This window comes from Lontra canadensis, unplaced genomic scaffold (genome assembly GCF_010015895.1).
Source record: "Lontra canadensis isolate GAN:19392208 unplaced genomic scaffold, GSC_riverotter_1.0 scaffold16, whole genome shotgun sequence".
In the NCBI taxonomy this organism is placed as follows: domain Eukaryota; kingdom Metazoa; phylum Chordata; class Mammalia; order Carnivora; family Mustelidae; genus Lontra; species Lontra canadensis.
The window spans coordinates 16,049,420-16,067,998 of record NW_022631010.1 but is presented as its reverse complement, the minus strand read 5'-3'; the positions used below and the strand labels follow the sequence as shown (position 1 = coordinate 16,067,998).

Here is an 18,579-nt window from a genome sequence, read left to right as displayed (position 1 = left end):
TAATGATATTGTGAAGCATAAATTGTTATCCCCAAATTTCAGAGGAGGAAATAGAAGGTCAAAAATATTCTATAATTTTCCCAAAGTGACAAGAAGAAAGAAGTAAAGGAGTTGGTCAGCTCTCTAAGGGAAGTTAAATTAGAAGCTCCTTATAAGAGCAGATGAAACCATCCCCTGCAAAACCTGGGTTTCATATTGAGCATCTCTGGGGGCTGTCATGATGAGGATGGGGTTTAATCAGACCCCCAAAATACAATCCAACCTGATAAGGAAGCCTGCTTACTCAGGTGCTCACTGAATGGATGAGTAAGAATAGAGAATTCTCAACCCAGACCAGCTAGATGAAAGAACAATGAAATTCTGGGAAGGGTTAGGATTAGGTTTCAGATTAGCGCTATAGCAGGTGAACTCAAGATGAGGGCCCCACTGGGTATGCCCCTTTTTAAAAAAATTTTAAGTTTTTTTTATTTATTTGACATAGCAAGAGAGGGAACATAAGCAGGGGGAGTGGGAGAAGAAGCAGAGAAACCCCTGAGCAGAGAGCCCAATGTGGGGCTCGATCCCAGGACCTTGAGATCAAGGCAGCTGCTTAATGGCTGAGCCACCCAGGCACCCCTGAGTAGGCCCTTTTAAATTAAAGGAAACCCGAGATTCAGTCCAATGGGACAAAATCACTCTTGGAAGCTCCCAAGTAACTATCTACTTAACCTTAATGGGTACCTTCCTCTTTGGCTTAAAGAATGGGGAGAAAACCCAACCATGAAAGCAGACTGCCCAGCAGTGAAGGAGCCCTTATGCCATCTAGGTGTGATTCAATCTCTGGCTGTTGTTGCCCAGCGTATCCTTGCCCAAGAGTGCCAGAAAAGCAGCTTTTTTTTTTTTTTTAAAGATCTTATTTTTAAGTAATCTCTACACCCAACAGGGGCCTTGAACTCACAACCCCAAGATCAAGAGTCACATAATCTACCAACTAAGTCTACCAAGTACCCCAAGAGCAGCTTATTTCTGCCGTAGTTTAGGTATGTGAGAGGGTGCATAATGCTGAGTCCCCTGACCCTTCTGAGTTGACAGAGAACTGAAACCAAATCTGCTCATAGCAAGAGATTTCAGGAATTTGTGGGAAAACTGAATGAAATTCCTCCAAATATCAAGACAGTCTGCTCTTCTCTTAAGCCAGTTACACCCAGTCTAGCCATCTTGAATATTGTGGTCAGGGGAAAGAAAAATGAACACCCTACTGACTATAGAGGAATCATTTCTCTCCCATTCATTCCTCAATCCTGTGTCCTCTTTGCTTCACCACTTCTTGTATAAGACAGAGGTGCTTCTAGTCCTTTTGGCTCATCCACATCCACATCATGACCCAATTCATTCATTCATTCATTCATTCATTCATTCAGCTATAAATTGCTTAACAAGTCAGTGCTGTTAGAAGTACAGACGTTAAGCAAGCATACGTCAGGGAGACACAGACTTGTCTACAGGAGTCAAGCAGCCTCAGAGATAACCAGGGTTAGCTGTCATTAAGAATTACACCCTCCCACCCCCCACAACACAAGCAAAGCAGATTTGAAGATAAGCTCCTGCTCTACACCAAGTTTCTGATGAGTCCTAGAGATGCCTTTAGTCTCCTCCTTTCCTAGCACCCACCTTAGCATCCAGTACCAGATGTTTTAGGAGTTACCCAGATATCTAACTGAACTTTCTTTTGGGGATCTGCTAATTCTTCCCAGTTTCTCTTACTTTTTCCCCCTTGGGGGTTACATCCCAGATCTTAATCCTACCTAGTTTACCAACAACTTTCTTCAGTGCTGCATTCTGTTTCTAGTATTCCTTATATCAGCTTGGACTTTCATGACAAGGGACAGAGGTATACACTCTTCCCTTAAAAGTTAAAGACACCTAGATGGATTGGTTTTACAAACTTTTGCTGTTTCCTGGGATCACTGAATGTATATACTGCTGGCTCCTGCAGCCCATCAGATTTCTCTGCCCTGGTCCATGTGGGTGCCCTTCTAATCCCAGCAGGCTATGTGGTTGCAGCAGCAAACCATGTGGCAGAATAACTTCAGGGAGTCTGTGTCTGATTCCTAGCCTATCTCCAAATTCCAGACATTTGCATCCATTGACTTTTAGACCTTCTGTTTTAATTGCCTTCTGGTCCCTAGAATATTAGCTTGCTCTGACCATGGTTAATTTCTTGCTTGACCTCCTGGCTTGTTTTGTTCCACTGGAGTCTATTCTCTGTGTTGCCATCCAAGACCCTAAAGCCTATGTGGATAACAGTCTGAGCCCATTCTTTTCTGCTCCAGCCACCAAGGGCAAATTATTTTAGCATCAGCGTGGATAAGCAGTACATAAAGCTGAGTCTCCTGATCCTTCTGAGCAGTAAGGATAGATTTGTGTATTTGTTACTGTATTTGAGTCAAGGTCACTGGTAGAGGTTAATGCTTTCTGTTCTTACTGCTACCAAAAAGGAAGTTATAAAAGTAAAAACAAATCCTTGGGGCGCCTGGGTGGCTCAGCTGTTAAGCGTCTGCCTTCAGCTCAGGTCATGATCCCACGGTCCTGGGATCAAGCCCAACATCGGGCTCCCTGCTCACTGGGAACCCTGCTTCTCCCTCTCATGCTCTCCTTGCTTGTGTTCCCTCTCTCACTATCTCTCTCTGTCAAATAAATAAATAAAATCTTTTTAAAAATTTTATTTTAAAAAGTAAAAGTAGATCCCAAAAGTACTCTCTGTCTCTGACACAAGTTTTGACCTTGCAAGGCTCTCCATTACTACCTATTAAGCAGATCAGGTCCAGATGATTTCTGAGTGGGACTCAGAAAATGCAATGTAAGGCCGTCCTATGGCATCTATATTTATAATCATTAAATTCTCACACCGTTTACCCACTAATTACAGAACAATTACCATGCTATAAAACTTTGGAATTTATGCAGTAGTCCTAAAAATAATAATAATGGCAGCTAAATTTATTGAGTGCTTGCTATGTACCAGGTCCTATGCCAAGCATTTCATGGATCATCTCATTGAATCTTCCCAACAACCCTATGAAGTAAGGGCTATTGTTATCCCCACTCCATAAATGAGAGAGGCAAAAATAAGTTAAATAACTTGCCTGAAGCTCTCAAACTAGTAAGTGGTGGACCCGGATTTTGAACCAGTCAAGACTTTAGAGCCCTAATAGCCATTGGGTTTCATTTGGTTATTGTTTTTCCACACAGCCTGACTTTGCATGCTGAGGAATATGTTCTATTTTAGAAAATTATTTCAGAATATAAAGGGACTCTTGTTTTCATTATAGTAGCTTCTAGAAGTGACACTCCAATTTTGATTACTTTTTATTACATTGTTTTATATTTCAGAGTTCATTTTGTTAAACAAATATTCATATAATGCGGGTAATCATGGGAGAGTTCACTATGTTAGGACAAGTGTCTCAGTTTTTCACTTCACTTGGTGAATAAGCTTGAGGCATGATGTATCCTATATATTTCTTCCTTTCACCAGCTTCACTATTTGTCAGATATATCTGAAATTATAATCTTAGATAACGTAGGGCTGAAAAAAAACCTACTGACCCGTAGATGTGATGAACTTCAGCTAAACTGTATTATTAGTAGCAATAACAACTTGGTCCTACTTGCTAGAGAGAAGTAGTGTGAGGGAGGGAACAGAAAAACATTTTTGATCATCAAACATCTACCTTCATCTTTTTGAAACAGAGCCTACGTATTCTTTGCCAAAGCAGCTGACATGGGAAACATGAAAGCTATGGAGAAAATGGCTGATGCTTTGCTATTTGGAAATTTTGGCATGCAAAACATAACAGCGGCTATCCAATTATACGAGTCCCTAGCTAAAGAAGGATCATATAAAGCCCAAAATGTGAGTTTTGAAAGAAAAGCCTTACGTAGCTACATCCTGAAATAACTATAGACAAATAGCATGTGAAAGGAGTTTAGCAATAGTATTCCCATTCTACTGCATGAACCCAGACCTAGGGAAGTTACAGTAACACTGAAATAGTGGGGTCAGGGAGGGGACATAGCAAGAGAACTGGACAAATTCTTCTAGTTAATTGGGTGACTGTCAGGAATGGAACGAAACTGCTCTCTAATTCAGCTTCCCATCTTATGTCCATGGTGTGTTTAGAAATAATTTAAGAACTCTGAACCCCTAACATAATTAAATTTTACTTAAATATATTCACCTATACAAAAAAAAAAACAAAAAAAAAAACCCCACAGAGTAAATCTATGACCTTACATGCTGTTTGCCTGGTTTTTACATTTCAAACATTTTATAAACTAAATACATTTTCTTTTCTCTTTTACTGAATGCATTTCATTTAATCCAAGAATAATGTAATTATTTCATAGAAAATCTGGAAAACAGAAATGTACATACATACATACATTAATAAATAAATACATACATAAATAAAGCCCTTCACAAGCCAACCATTCTGACTCAATTATTGTTAGGACTGTTTTATATTTTTGCTTAGCTTCTTCCTCAGGCATCTCTCTTCTTACATCATCCTGATCACAATGCAAGTGCATATATCATTTTGTTTCTGGCTACTTTCACTTAATGCTATAGCAAAAGTATGTTTTCATGTTGTTAGTCTTTTTAATAAAAATATTTATTTCTGATTACAAAAGAAATTCATGCTCATGACAAAAAAATGTCTGAGAATTCAGAAAGTATGAAGAAAAAATAAAAGTTGTCTGAAACTTCTCCTCCCAGAGATCATTTTTGGTATCTCTGGGAGGAAAATGCAGAAGCTAGACTTTGGAGTCAGACTGAAGTTCAAATCCATTCTGCCACTTGCTTATTGGATACCTCCTTAACAAAATCCTTTCCCCTTCCACAGGAGGATCCTTTCCTACACTCTCTGATTCTGTTTCCCTCATAATCTAATAGTAGTAAAACGTTTAGTGTGTTTCTAGGTAGCATTGCTTGTGACTGAAATGACTTCGGATTGACAAACTTCCATCGCATTGGGGCAAACTGTAATGAACTGTAAATACCTGATCGTGGTAGTAATTCTTAGGAGAACCCTGGACACCACATGTATGGAACCGTTACTTGGGGGTTGGGGGTCCTGCACCCACCTACTGTGCATCTCACCTCCTTGAGGCCTCATCTAAGGGACCAAAGATAATGGCCCCAGGAGGACTATCCTAGGAAACTGGGAAACTGCAGTTCCTGTGCTATATCCACCTGCATAGACTGGTGGTAACTGGAACCTGTGGGAGCCTCATGAGTCTCTGTGTTTACTTAGTTGAAACCAAAGCTAGACCAGCAAAACTCTGATCAGTGAGACAACCTCTCTAATTTTCATCTGTAGGGTTAGGTTTTATCATATATAATACACTGGATACTGTGTCCATCTGGTTCACAGTTGTATCTAATATTTAGCACAGTCCTTGGGACAAGAAATATACATTGATTGCTGGATCAATTAATGATGAATGATTAAATAGAATTATTGTGGGGATTAAAATAATATGTAAAGGTTAATTCCATACCTGGAACTTTGTCATCATTCATTGTAAAGAAAGGATATAAATATTACGTTTCTAGAATTTTTCCTATTACTGTGTAGAATTTCTTTTTTACAAAAATGAGATCGTACTTTAATTGCTGTTTCCCAATCTCTTTACTCACTTAATAATATATTATAAATAAATTGCCATGTAAATATATGCAGATCAACATCACTGTTGTATTTTTTTAATTTTTAATTTTTTTAAATTTCTTTTCAGTGTTCCAGAATTCATTGTTTATCTACCACACCCAGTGCTCCATGCAATACGTGCCCTCTACCGTTATATTTTTTAAAGATTTATTTATTGATTATTTGAGGTGGGGGAGGAGCAAAGAGGGAGCAAGAGGGAAAGAAACAGAAGTGGATTCCTCATAAAGGGCTTGATATCATGATCCTGAGTTCATGACCTGGGCCGAAATCAAGAGTCAGGTGCTCAGAGTGCCTGAGTGGCTCAGTCCTTAAGTGTCTGCCTTTGGCTCAGGTCTTGATCCCAGAGTCCTGGGATCTAGCCCTGTGTGCGGCTCCCTGCTTAGCAGGAAACCTGCTTCTACCTCTCCCATTCCCCCGTTTGTGTTCCCTCTCTCACTGTCAAATAAATAAATAAAATCTTAAAAAAAAAAGTCAGATGCTCAACTGACCGAGCCATCCAAGCACCCGTCAATATCACCATCTTAAATATCTGTATAATTTTAATTAAGTTATTGAATACTACTTTTTACCCCAGGGAATTTTTTGAAACTAAATACAAAACGTTATATTTACAAAGGAGTAAATGGATTTATAAATGTTATAATAAAATAGAGTTTTTAAACCTTCATTGTCCAAACACAAAGTTCCAAAACAAACTAAATGTTACCATCATATCCAGCACTATAAACAATATCTCAGAATTCCTTTCTTTTTTTTTTTAATATTTTATTTATTTATTTGACAGAGATCACAAGTAGGCAGAGAGGCAGGCAGAGAGAGAGGAGGAAGCAGTCTCCCCACAGAGCAAAGAGCCCGATGTGGGGCTCGATCCCAGGACCCTGGGATCATGACCCAAGCTGAAGGCAGAGGCTTTAACCCACTGAGCCACCCAGGCATTCCTTTCTAAACTAGTGAACATGTACTTTATTTTTTAGTGGGAGTATTAATTAGTTAATTAAGTCAACAGTTGTTTTGTTGACACAATGTTCCAAACATAATCTAAGTTGATGAGTAGAAAAAGATTAATAGGTTACAGTCCTTATGGGTCAATCTGAAGTATAAACACATAATTGCAGCACAATTTAGGCAGACTATAGTTATAAACTGCGTTAGACACAGAAAAGAGTCTAACAGGTTCTGCCTAGAGCAGAGGAGGAAGGCTTCTAGGTAAAAGTGACATTTGTACCTAGTCTAGAATATTGGATATAGACAACATACAAGATTTATTTGTCTGTATTTGAGTAGAGTATTTGATAGAAGGTCAAAACACTACTCCCAGAAAAGAAATTCCAAATTAACAGAAATGGTACATAAAACACCTGGAATTCAGGGCCAAAATCAGAGTATCACTCCCCATTCTCAGATTAATGTGGTTCCATGGCATGGCCACAGACTGCCCTCTAATCCCAGTTCATTGGCCATCAAATGCTTGCCATTGATTTTAAGGAGAAACAGATAGGAGAAGGTCATTAGCTGAGTGCTAATCCAGTGCTAGGAAGAATAACTCTAAATGGATGACCACTGGCTATGTATTATGACAGCCATCTTTGTAGAGACAAGCAGGCATTGTTGGGACAATATCCTCGAAAACATACAATTACAGACTTCAGGGTAGCTTGTCGTGGTAGCAGACAGGGGTTCTGGAATCAGAAAGCTGGAATCGGAAAGCGGGACAACTAATGAGCTTCCCATCTTGTTCATTCTTTCAGTGTCATTTCTATAAACCTCAGGTTTCCCAAACCTGCAAAGGGAACTGTTGATAAGGTCACACTACTTTATAAGTTTGCTGCAAGAAGCGAATAATATCTGCACGATCCCTTAGAGATATTAAAGTACATCAATGAATAATGTTGTGTAACGATTTTAGTCCTAATGGCTTTGCTTCGGAGTCGGTCAGTCCCTGGCTTTAAATCTCAGTTCCAATACTTGTGGCCTGCCCTCTCTGAATCTCAATTTCTTCATCGTAAAATGGGGATATCTGTCTGACATATGTGTGTGTTGGGTCTCAGGAGGATAAAAAGATAGAATATGAGTGAGGACAAACTTATCTGGAAAGCTGACATTGACCTGATATGCAAAATTCAATCACACTGCCTATTGAAATGCTACAATACAAGGTGGCAAAAAGTCTCTGTCCCAAACACCTCCTATGCTCTCCCTGACATCCTGGACACCCTTATTCCTTACTTGGAATCCCCCTCCCCTCAGGACCTCCCCATAAACTAGTGACCAAAGTATTAACATCTGGATGAGCCGGGCACCTGCAAGATCCTGGTCTAGTACTACAGCTGAATTGCTGGATTCTGTTCTGAAATTTTGCTCTCACCCCTGTCATCCCTATAGAAAAGTCTGTTTCCAATAGCAAGTCTGCTTATAGCTGACTTGTCTCCTTGTACAAGAACAACTAGTCAAAGAGATTCTGTGCTACAAACAATGCTTAATTCAATCTGTGACTAGGATGGCCACGTGATATATTGATCAGAGCTCTCTAATAGAGAGCTAATAGGTTAACAGGCTGAGTGACCATCTTTCTTCTCAGGCTGTTTGTGCCACCCTGGTATAGGAATCCTACCTGCACTCTTAAGAAATATTGCTGGAGGGACGCCTGGGTGGCTTAGTTGGTTAAGCGGCTGCCTTAGACTCAGGTCATGATCCCAGCATCCTGGGATCGAGTCCCGCATCAGGCTCCCTGCTCCGCGGGGAACCTGCTTCTCTTTCTCTCCCTCTGCCTGCCTTTCTGCCTGCTTGTGCTCTCTCTCTCACTGTCAAATAAATAAATAAAATCTTAAAAAAAAAAAAAAAGAAATATTGCTGGAAACTATAAGGACAAGGTAGCAACAGCAGTGTAGCTAAAGAAGCTGGAAATGTATACTATGAATGGCAATGAAAAAGAATGAGAAGGACAGAGATAGGAAAAAATGAAGAGAATGAAGACACCTATCTCTGGGGGGAAAAGGAAGAACAGAAATACTGAAATGTAATAAATGGAGAGCCTAGAGTGCCAGAAGTCTAATAAAGATCTGAGTTAAAGAAAAACACAAAAGAGAAGAACCCATATTATAAAGCAGCTTTGAGCGGTCAGGGGAAAATGTAATTTTCAGGCTACATACAAAGGGCAGCTGAATAAAGGAAAAGAGGCATAATTATTTCTTTCATGTACCTTGAATGGTTCATCCCACAAAATTCCAAATCAAAGGAAATTTTGATAAGGACAACAAAAGCATTTAAGTTTATGAGCAGAATCTATTGTATTGATTTTCAAAGAAACTATACCTTTCTGGACTCCTGAACAGCTCTGACAGTTAAGCGTCTGCCTTCAGCTCAGGTCATCCCTGGGTCCTGGGATCGAGTCCCTGAGCAGGGAGGCTGCTTCTCCCTCTGCCTGCCACTCCTCCTGCTTGTGCTCATTCTCTCTCTCTCTCTCTCTTCTCTCTCTGACAAATAAATAAATAAATAATTTTTTTAAAAAAAGAAAGAAACAATAGCTTCCAAATAATGAGAACTATTCACTAACAGAGTCGTCTTCATGGACATGGTGGAAATTGAGGAAATAGCAAACAAAACTGAGTCCTACAGTAGAGGATTCCAATAAGATATTATGTTATACCAGCTAAATGTAGATAAATTATATATTTTTTACTTCTCTGATTCTCATTCAGGAAGCAAAAATTCAGAATTAATAAGGTTCACTCTTAATATCAATGAACAGCTTCGATTTGTCAATTTGCCAGACAAGAACATAGGGTTAAACCTCATTGCTTTAAGAATCATGAAATAGGGGTGCCTGGGTGGCTCAGTGGGTTAAAACCTCTGTCTTCAGCTCTGGTCATGATCTCAGGGGCTTGGGATTGAGCCCCACATCAGGCTCTCTGCTCAGCGGGGAGCCTGTTTCTGCCTCTCTCTCTCTCTCTGCATGCCTCTCTGCTTACTTGTGATCTCTGTCTTTCAAATAAATAAATAAAATCTTAAAAAAAAAAAAAGAATCATGAAATAGATCATCCATGTTGCATCACCTTAAAATTTAATTTAGGAGGGCCTGGGTGGCTCAGTTGGTTAGGCGTCTGCCTTCAGCTCAGGTCATGATCATGGGGTCCTGAGATGAGCCCCTTGTCCAGCTCTAAGCTAAGTGAGGAGCATGCTTCTCCCTCTTCCCCTGCTTGTGCTTTCTTGCTCTCTCTCTCTCTCTCATAAATAAATACAATCTTTAAAAAAAATTAATTTAATTGTGGTAATCTCTAAGTGGTGGTATTATTTGTAACTATCTTCTTTTTAAAAATAGTTCACTGGGCTTTTTTCCTCTGCATTTTCTATTCATGGTTATGTATTAATTTGATAACAGAAAAATCATTTAACTCAGATGCATGTATATGTTCAAAAAGGTTTACTATGTTCAAAAAGGTTTACTATAAATTATAAGAAAATCTATTCTATTGTTTAAAAATTATTTTTATTGATATATTAAGGAGAATATGAGGAATTGCATATTTTTCCATGCTTTGTAATTCTAGAATAATTCTATCTCATGGCAAAGATTCCTCATATTTTTCATTTATTTTAGATGAGAGTTTTAGAGGTGTTTTGTAGAGGGAATGTAGTTATTAGTACTGTGCTACTACTGAAAAAAGTCATTTTTAGTCAACCTAATAATCACTTTGATAATTTTAGGATTACCTGTATAGAGCATTTCATCTTGATGTTAATGTTCTTTTTGTATTAAGGGTACAGATAGGATCTGAGTTGTTCATTAAGGTTGATTCACACTTTTGTTTGGTATGCAATTTGAGCTAAAAGTAAAGATCTCAGATGCCTTCAAGCCTTGTGCAGTAATTAGAAGAAGAATGCTTAACCTTTTCTCTTTAACAATAATTTCCTATATAAAAAGTAAAAGGAATATTTAACTTTTAAATTATTATTATGAAACCTGAGTAATTTGCTTTGAAATATTAAAAAAAAAAATCCTCTATGCTAAACTCTTTCCATTCGAATCCCAACTATTATAAGTTTCTTACACACCATGGCACAATTGTTGAGTTCAGAATCAAGTCTTATAAACAGATCTAATTTGTGGAGCTTGACCTTTAAAAACCACTGGAAGCGTCACTGATGTCATCACTATTACACAGCTTCTCTTTTGACTTAGCATTTTTTTTTTCTGGATTAAGTGTAAACTGTGCTATAATCCATCTCGTTTCATCTCAGCTGTATCTCCAAAGAAAGACCAAATGCCTAAAACTGCTTATTGTATAGTTGTTAGGTAACAATGTCCAAGTGTAAAGAAATAGTACAACAATGACTATAATCAGCATATTCACTACATGAAAGCTCATATTATCTTTTGTCTTCCTTTAGTACTAGAATGAAGGAAAGGAGAGGGGAAGAAGGGAGGAAGGAAGAAAGTTGAGCCTTCCAGAGAATTAATTCAAAATCACCCATTGTTATTTTTCAGTGAAAGAGGGAACATGCCTTTTGGGCTGGTTTTAAAGCTGCTAAAATCATGGTTTCATTCCTTACTTTCTAGAATGAACTTTATACAAAGAAAAGCTCCCCTCCCCTGTCACAGGATGGAAATTTAACTCCCACACAATCCACAACTCACAAATTTCTTCAACAGAATCTGGCCATAAAGTGTGATAAGCTGTGCACAAAATCATACACTTTTGGTGAAAGTATCTTAAAATACAAGCTCCACTGAATAGAATAGTATCCTCATTTTCTCATATAAAGGTCAGTATATTTGTTTGCTGTCAGGGTTTCTACATAAATAAATCACTTTCTAAGTTGAGCAGAATCAAAAATTGCTAAGAGTTGCAAGCAAAATAAAAATCTAATATTGACTAAGGAGATCCTTAAAAGGAGCCAAGTTAGCCATTTTAAATATAAACTACAAGGGTTAGAGGAGTTCCAGGATTCCAGATGCCTTCCATTTGTAATAATGCCCTTTTGGTCTACTTTCCATAGAAGGGAAACTTTTGAGACTAAAGAGGACTTGGTCAAAACAGAAGATTTTTTTTTTCAGTTTATGGATTAAATAGATTACACAAATTATACTTATAAACCACGTGTTAGAGTTATTTTGCTCTTGGGAACTGAACTGGGCAGTCAGTTCCCTAATTTAAAAAATGATATGGTTCTTTGTCCTTGAAATTACACTTCAAAGTTTAAGAAATTATACATTTAGTTTTGATTGAATTATCAGACTTCTTGTATCTTTACTTTAGGGAGACACTTAACAAAGCCTTGCAGACTGTTCTTGTGAACTGGAAGAAAAAATAGAAATGTGGGCTTTGATGATTGTAAATAAAGAGTAGACTAATGGGTTGATGCCAATGTGAAAACAAGTCTCTGGCAATCTGCCACAGGATTCTGCTTATGACCCTGTGCTCTTCAAATATTTCTTCAACAACCAGGTTGAATGGCTAACACCAGATTGTTATTAATATAAAGCATGGAAAAGTATATTTTCAGTGATATACATAAAGTGTGTGATGAACTTCTAAAAATGGTAACAGGAATTATAATCTTTGTCCTTGAGTAGAACGTTGAAAATATTAGGAACACCAAAACAGACTTTTACAATTATGTTCTGACAAAAAATTTAGTTTTGTGATTCTGTCGAGAAGAGATGCAAGGAGAAAAAAGTGAAAAAATAATGTAAAATGACCTAAGTCATTATCTATAATATAGTCAATTTAGAAATAATGTGTGAAATACAAAAATTAACAGTAAGTAGTAGCAATTTATCAAGAATCATAATGGTGGTAAGTTATCAGAAGAAGACAGCTAAAATAATTAAAAGTGGTTGCTTATCATGAGAATAAAAAAAATGGCCTGGAAAGGAGCAGGACATTGATGTTTATATTGTAAACCTTCAGAAGTATTAGAATTTTAATCTTTAATATGCAAGTATTTTTAAATATATTAAAATTAAATTTATTTATTAACTCACACCCCAAGAAGGAACTATGTTTAAAACAAAAAACAGAAATCCTCTCCAACTAAAAAGAAACCAGCATCCTTGGAAAATGTCAAATTCTGGGTGTGGAACAAGAAATGTACAAGATGCTCTCGAAACATTTTATCTTTCAAGGTGTCCTATCAGTATGACTAGAAAATATTATATCATACAATATGATAGCAAGAAAGCTGTCAGAAAATACTATGGTCATAACCAAAAGACTGAACTAACTCAGAATAAGCTCTTACTGACTAAAGATGGAAAAATTGAGCACTAAAATGAGTAATTACCACAGTGGACTGAAATACCGCAAATATACCTAAATTCATTAATTCATAATGATTAATAACTAAGAAGAAATGGAATATCTCCACACTCTTCTGGCTTTTGTCAAGCACTGTGGCAATTTTTCTCTTAAAAACAGCCACAGAGGGGCACCTGGGTGGCTCAGTGGGTTAAAGCCTCTGCCTTCCGCTCAGGTCAGGATCTCAGGGTCCTGGGATCGAGCCCCACATCAGGCTCTCTGCTCCGCAGGGAGCCTGCTTCCCCCTCTCTCTCTGCCTGCCTCTCTACCTACTTGTGATCTCTCTCTGTCAAATAAATAAAAACTTAAGAAAAAAAAAAAAAAAAACCAGCCACAGAAGGGGCATCTGTGTGGTGTAGTCCATTAAGTGTCTGACTCATGGTTTCAGCTCAAGTTGTAATCTTAGGGTCCTGGGATTAAGCCCCACATGGCCTTGGGATTCTCTCTCCCCTCTCCTTCTGCCCCTCCCCTTCTTAAATAAATAAGTAAATAAATTTTTTTTAAACATGGCCACAGCACTATCTCTAGTTCCATATGCTATTTCAGCACCCTAACCAACATAATCAAAAAGTGGAGTCTATTTCCCCTCCACAACTTAAGGGAGATTCTTGACTACTTCGATCAATAAAGTTTGGTGGAAGTAACGATAGACTTCCGAGGGTAAGTCATAAAAAGTTTACAGCTCTGCCTAGCTCTTTCAGGATGCTTACTCTTGGAACTCAGCCACCATGCTGTGAGAAAGCCTATACAACAGGAGAGGCCACATGAAGGAGTTCTGGCCATCAGCCTCAGCTAAGGTCTCAACCAATATCTAGCATCAACTGCCAAACATATATATGAATAAGCCTTTAGATGATACTATCCCCCAGCCTTTGAGTCTTCCAAGTAAGGATCCTGTAACTGTGGATCAGAGACAAAACATGCCTCCTCTACTTTGATCAAATTCTTGACCCACAGAACTCTTAGCAAAATAAATGGTTGTTTTATGCCACTAGGTTTTGGGGTAATTTGTTACACAGCCATAGTAAGTCGAACAAGGATACTTATATTCAAAATTAAAAGGATAGAATTAGAATGCATGTCTCAGAAACACCTAAAGCAGAGTGCAGCAGGCATCTGTTTGGAGTAAGTTCAGATTTCTTGGCCCAATCCACTTCCATCCCTGGGTACTAAGAGAATTATGTCACTGTCAACTTGTCAATGATTCTGAGTAAAAGGGGGCAGGAAAGGAGCCACAAGGCTTGGAGGATATAAAATTCTGAAAATCACCCATAATGCTGGTGAATTTAATGGTAAGAGTTCCTATCATACTTTCAAAATGTTTGTTTTTGAAAATCCCATAAAATGAAGCAGTACTATTTGTCAAGCAGCATGAGTGCATTAAGAGCAATCTGTATTAGGCAAGCTCTATTTTACAGGGTTGCTAGACTAAGAAATCTCAAAAAGGGGGTAGAGATGATAATCCCATATTTTATCCATTATAAGACACCATCAGCTGTAAGTTATATATTTTTAAAATATAAGTTATATAATTATATAAATGATGTCAATTAAAGTTTAAAATGCTTTCATATTACAGGTTTTTGTTTTACTCTTATTAAAACTGCTATTTTAGATACTTTAGACATAGATTTCTATCATGTCATTCTTTAATTACATAAAAAATTATAAGTTAAATAAATGTAGGCGTTCCAAAATTCTTCTCATTCAGAGTCTAACTGAATCAGTTTTCAACTTAGAAAACTTCCTTGATGACTGTCTCCCAGTATATCATTCTCCATGCCATTAAGAATGTCAGTAGTGCAACAATTCCTCAATTACCTCCAGGATTTCTTCCAAACTACTGACTCATACTACAAATATTAATGCTGACACTTTCCAATTTGACTAAATTTATACTTTTATTTTTTCTTCGATCGAATCACATGTAACTGGAAGTTCAGTTCAAAGTTACAGAGAGGTTCCTGACAATGATGTTGAACACCTTAATCATAAATTCTTTGTGATAAATAAATTGGCCACAACAGCTTCTCATTATTCATTAGTTTTTCATCTATTCCTAGGGATTTGGCAATTCCTCCTGCACTTAGTGGGATAACTTGGCTTGTGACAGCTATTCCTTTTGTAGTAACAAAATGTGATGCAGTTTCATGGACTTTGGGATCTTTCCTTTTTTTTTTTTTTTTTTTTTTTTTTAGAAACATGTAATTACTTTGTTCCACAGGACTATGACAAATATGGCATCCATGATATAGACTAGATTCAGTGAACACACAAGATGATGAATACTACCTAAAATATATCACACAAGGAAGGCAAAACAGGGAATCTTTGTAGGAGAGAACACCTGGTATCAAACAGCTGCCCTCAAATGTCTGCAAGGCAGAAAGTGGTATAAGAAGGAATTGATTTGTTTGAACTACCATACAGTTTAAACAACTAAGTACTAAGGCAACAACTACTATACAGAGATTAATTTTGGTTTACTGTGTATCTACTAACTTAAAGAACTTCCCTCCCAGCAACAGAGATGTCCATTTGTATTGGTTAGGATTCTCTGAATTTCAAGTACAGGAAATACAACCAATCTGGCTTAAGCAAATGGCAATTTTTTTGCTCATTTAACTGTGACATTGTAGCTGCCTTTAGATCCTCTGAATCCAGAGACCAGAATGAAGACATCAAGACACACTTTCTCTTTGTCTCATTTCTTTGTATGATGGTTTTGAGTGGCTTGACCCCATGGAGGCAAAAACAGTCACCAACGAACCTAGGTATCCTTAGTCCTTAAATCTGGAAGTCTCTGTAAAAGAAGCCAGTTTCTTTCCCAACGATTTCAGCAAAAGTGTTGGGTTAGATCACAAGACCACCCTGAATCAATCACCACATCCAGGAAAAGCATAGTAATCTGATTGATTGAGCCTGTGTCATGTGACCCTCTAGATTCAGAAAGCAATTAGGAGTTGCATAGAACTGAATGAATTCAGAATGGAAGGAAAATGGTTTTACAAAGAGAATCCAGACAGACAAAACAACAGCAGTGAAAACCACATACCCTGACAACATCCACATGCAAGATTTTATGTGGAAGATCATCTCAAACAAATTTAAAAGCAAAAAATTTACAGTTATTTTCAAAAAATTATCACAGAAAGAAAAAAGTTAATTCACTTTAAAAAATAGAAATGATACTACATTCTTTGACTAGAAGCAGTAAAACTGAAAATTACTGATAAAAAGATAGCTTAAAATTCAACTATAAAATTTCAATAAAAATTAAAAAAAATTTTCAAGAGTCTCCTAATTTTTAGCAAAGAGCAAAGATAAAATAGAAACTGAAATGACATATTAAGAACACAATGATGATAACACTACATATAAAAAGTTAAGGAATGGCTAAAGCCACATGTAGAGGAAAATATACAGCTTTAAATGTTTTAATAAATAAGAAACTTAAATACATATCTCAAAAAGCTAAAAGAAAAAAAGAAATAGCAAAAGAAACTAAACCTAGAAAATGTTAAGAGTATTTTAACAGCTTTTTCAGGTAATTGTAGATATTCTTCTTTGCTTCTACACTAAAGCTCAAAGTGATGACTTCTTAAAGATTATATGCAGTGTGGAATCTGGTCTATCGACTGGTCTATCTTGTATTTTGAATGGAATTTTTTTTTCACCTAAACAGATTTTTTAACATCATGCATTGGTTATTTAGAAAATATCAGTTCACTAAGCTATACAAGTCTTCCAAATTTGATACACTGCATTCTACAATCTCGAAATCACATTTGTTAATACCACCATTGTGAAAAGTCAAAGTGCTAGGGTGTTGAGCAGATTTAAGTTATACATGATAGGAGGTATAAGTTTTCCAACATTCTGATTTTTGCTTAAAAGCTTGAATTTATCTTTGGTGACAGTACGTAATAGTTTTTATTGATGACAGGCTGTCCATTTTCAAGAAAATGTCTGCCAGTCTAAATGAACATAGCTGAGCCATTGTTCCTTGAAGTAAAAAGAGTGTTCCATGAAAAAAGTGGCTATTTCAGCTTGCAACTCAAACAAGAATTTCAAGCATTTCCTTGAAACAACCAACTTATTTCACTATTGGAAGTACTTTATGCCCACTTTCCATATAAGAAGACATTTATTCAAGAGTTGAGACTTAACAAAAATAATGCTTTTAAAGCTTCATCAAGGACATTTTTTTTAAATCAAGAACATTCTTAAGGGATACTATTATTTTTAATTTTGCTGTGAATGTGTGGTATGAAATATAATAACAGGAGCGCCTGGATGGCTCAGTCGTTAAGCTTCTGCCTTCAGCTAAGGTCATGATCCTGGGGCCCAGCATCTGGCTCCCCACTCAGTGGGAAGCCTGCTTCTCCCTCTCCCAATCCCCCTGCATGTGTTTCCTCTCAGGTTGTCTCTCTCTCTCTGTGTCAAATAAATAAATAAAATCTTAAAAAAAAAATACAATAACAATATGAATGGCAGTTTGGTGTACTTCCTTGATTCATGCTAATATGCCCGCAGTTTTACTTGCCAATGCTTTGCATCATTAATGCAAATGTCAACATAATGAAAAATGCAATAATATATTTACATTATTATATAGTCCATTGAAAATCAAGGAACTAGAAGGTCTAGACTTGGGTCCATTAATATATGAAAATTTTTCATATTGTAACAAAGGAATTCCAAATCAATAAGGAATGGGTTTTTAAAAAACTACTACATGTACTGTAGAGTGGTGTTAACCATATGTGCATCATTGCACAACAGATCTCCAGAACTTTTTAATCTAACAAATCTGAAACCGTATACCCATTAAACAATTCCTTTTTTCTCCCTCTCCCTACCCCTTAGCAATCTTCATTTTATTTTCTGTTTCTAAGAGTTTAGCTACTTTAGAGACCTTATATAAGTGGATTCATGCAGTTTTTGTCTTTTTGTGACTGGGCCATTTCACCTAGTTTAATGTCCTAAAAGTTCATTCATGTTGTAGCACGTGTTTAGATTTTTTTTTCCTATTCTCTCTTTTTTTTTTCTTTAATCTTTATGTCCTTTCTTCTATTAACTTTGGGCTTAATTTGTTCATCTTTTTCTGTTTTTTTGAGATGTAATATTAGGTTGTTGATTTGAGATCTTTCTTTAAGGTACACCTGTATATCTATAGACTTCCTCTTAGTAATGTTTTGGCTGCATCTCATAAGTTTTGGTATGTTGCGTTTTAATTTTCATTTACCTCAAGGTATTTTCTAAATTTCTTTGTGATTTCTTCCTTGGTCCATTGATAGTTCAAGAGTATGATGCTTAATTTCCACATATTTGTGAATTTTCCATTGTTCTTTTTGCTATTGATTTCTAGTTTCATTCCATTGTGTTCAGAAAAGATACTTAGTATGATTTTTATCTTCTTAAATATCTTAATACTTGTTTTGTGACTAACATATGGTCTGTCCTGGAAAATGTTCTATGTGTTCTTAAAAAGAATATGCATTCTGCTATTGTTGGATGGAGTTTTCTATGTCTGTTAAGTCCATTTAGTCTATGGTGTTGTTCAA

The 18,579-nt window shown here is 36.8% G+C and overlaps 1 protein-coding gene across 5 annotated transcripts in view; it reads left to right on the top strand.

Annotated features, from left to right (window-relative positions):
- Nucleotides 1-18,579, top strand: part of SEL1L2 (SEL1L2 adaptor subunit of ERAD E3 ligase) — a 105,265-nt gene that overhangs the window by 49,469 nt on the left and 37,217 nt on the right. For all 5 annotated transcript variants that reach the window (XM_032859208.1, XM_032859209.1, XM_032859207.1 and 2 more), the window contains one exon: nt 3,733-3,895. In XM_032859208.1, coding sequence (XP_032715099.1) covers nt 3,733-3,895 — 163 coding nt within the window. The remainder of the gene's footprint in view (nt 1-3,732; nt 3,896-18,579) is intronic.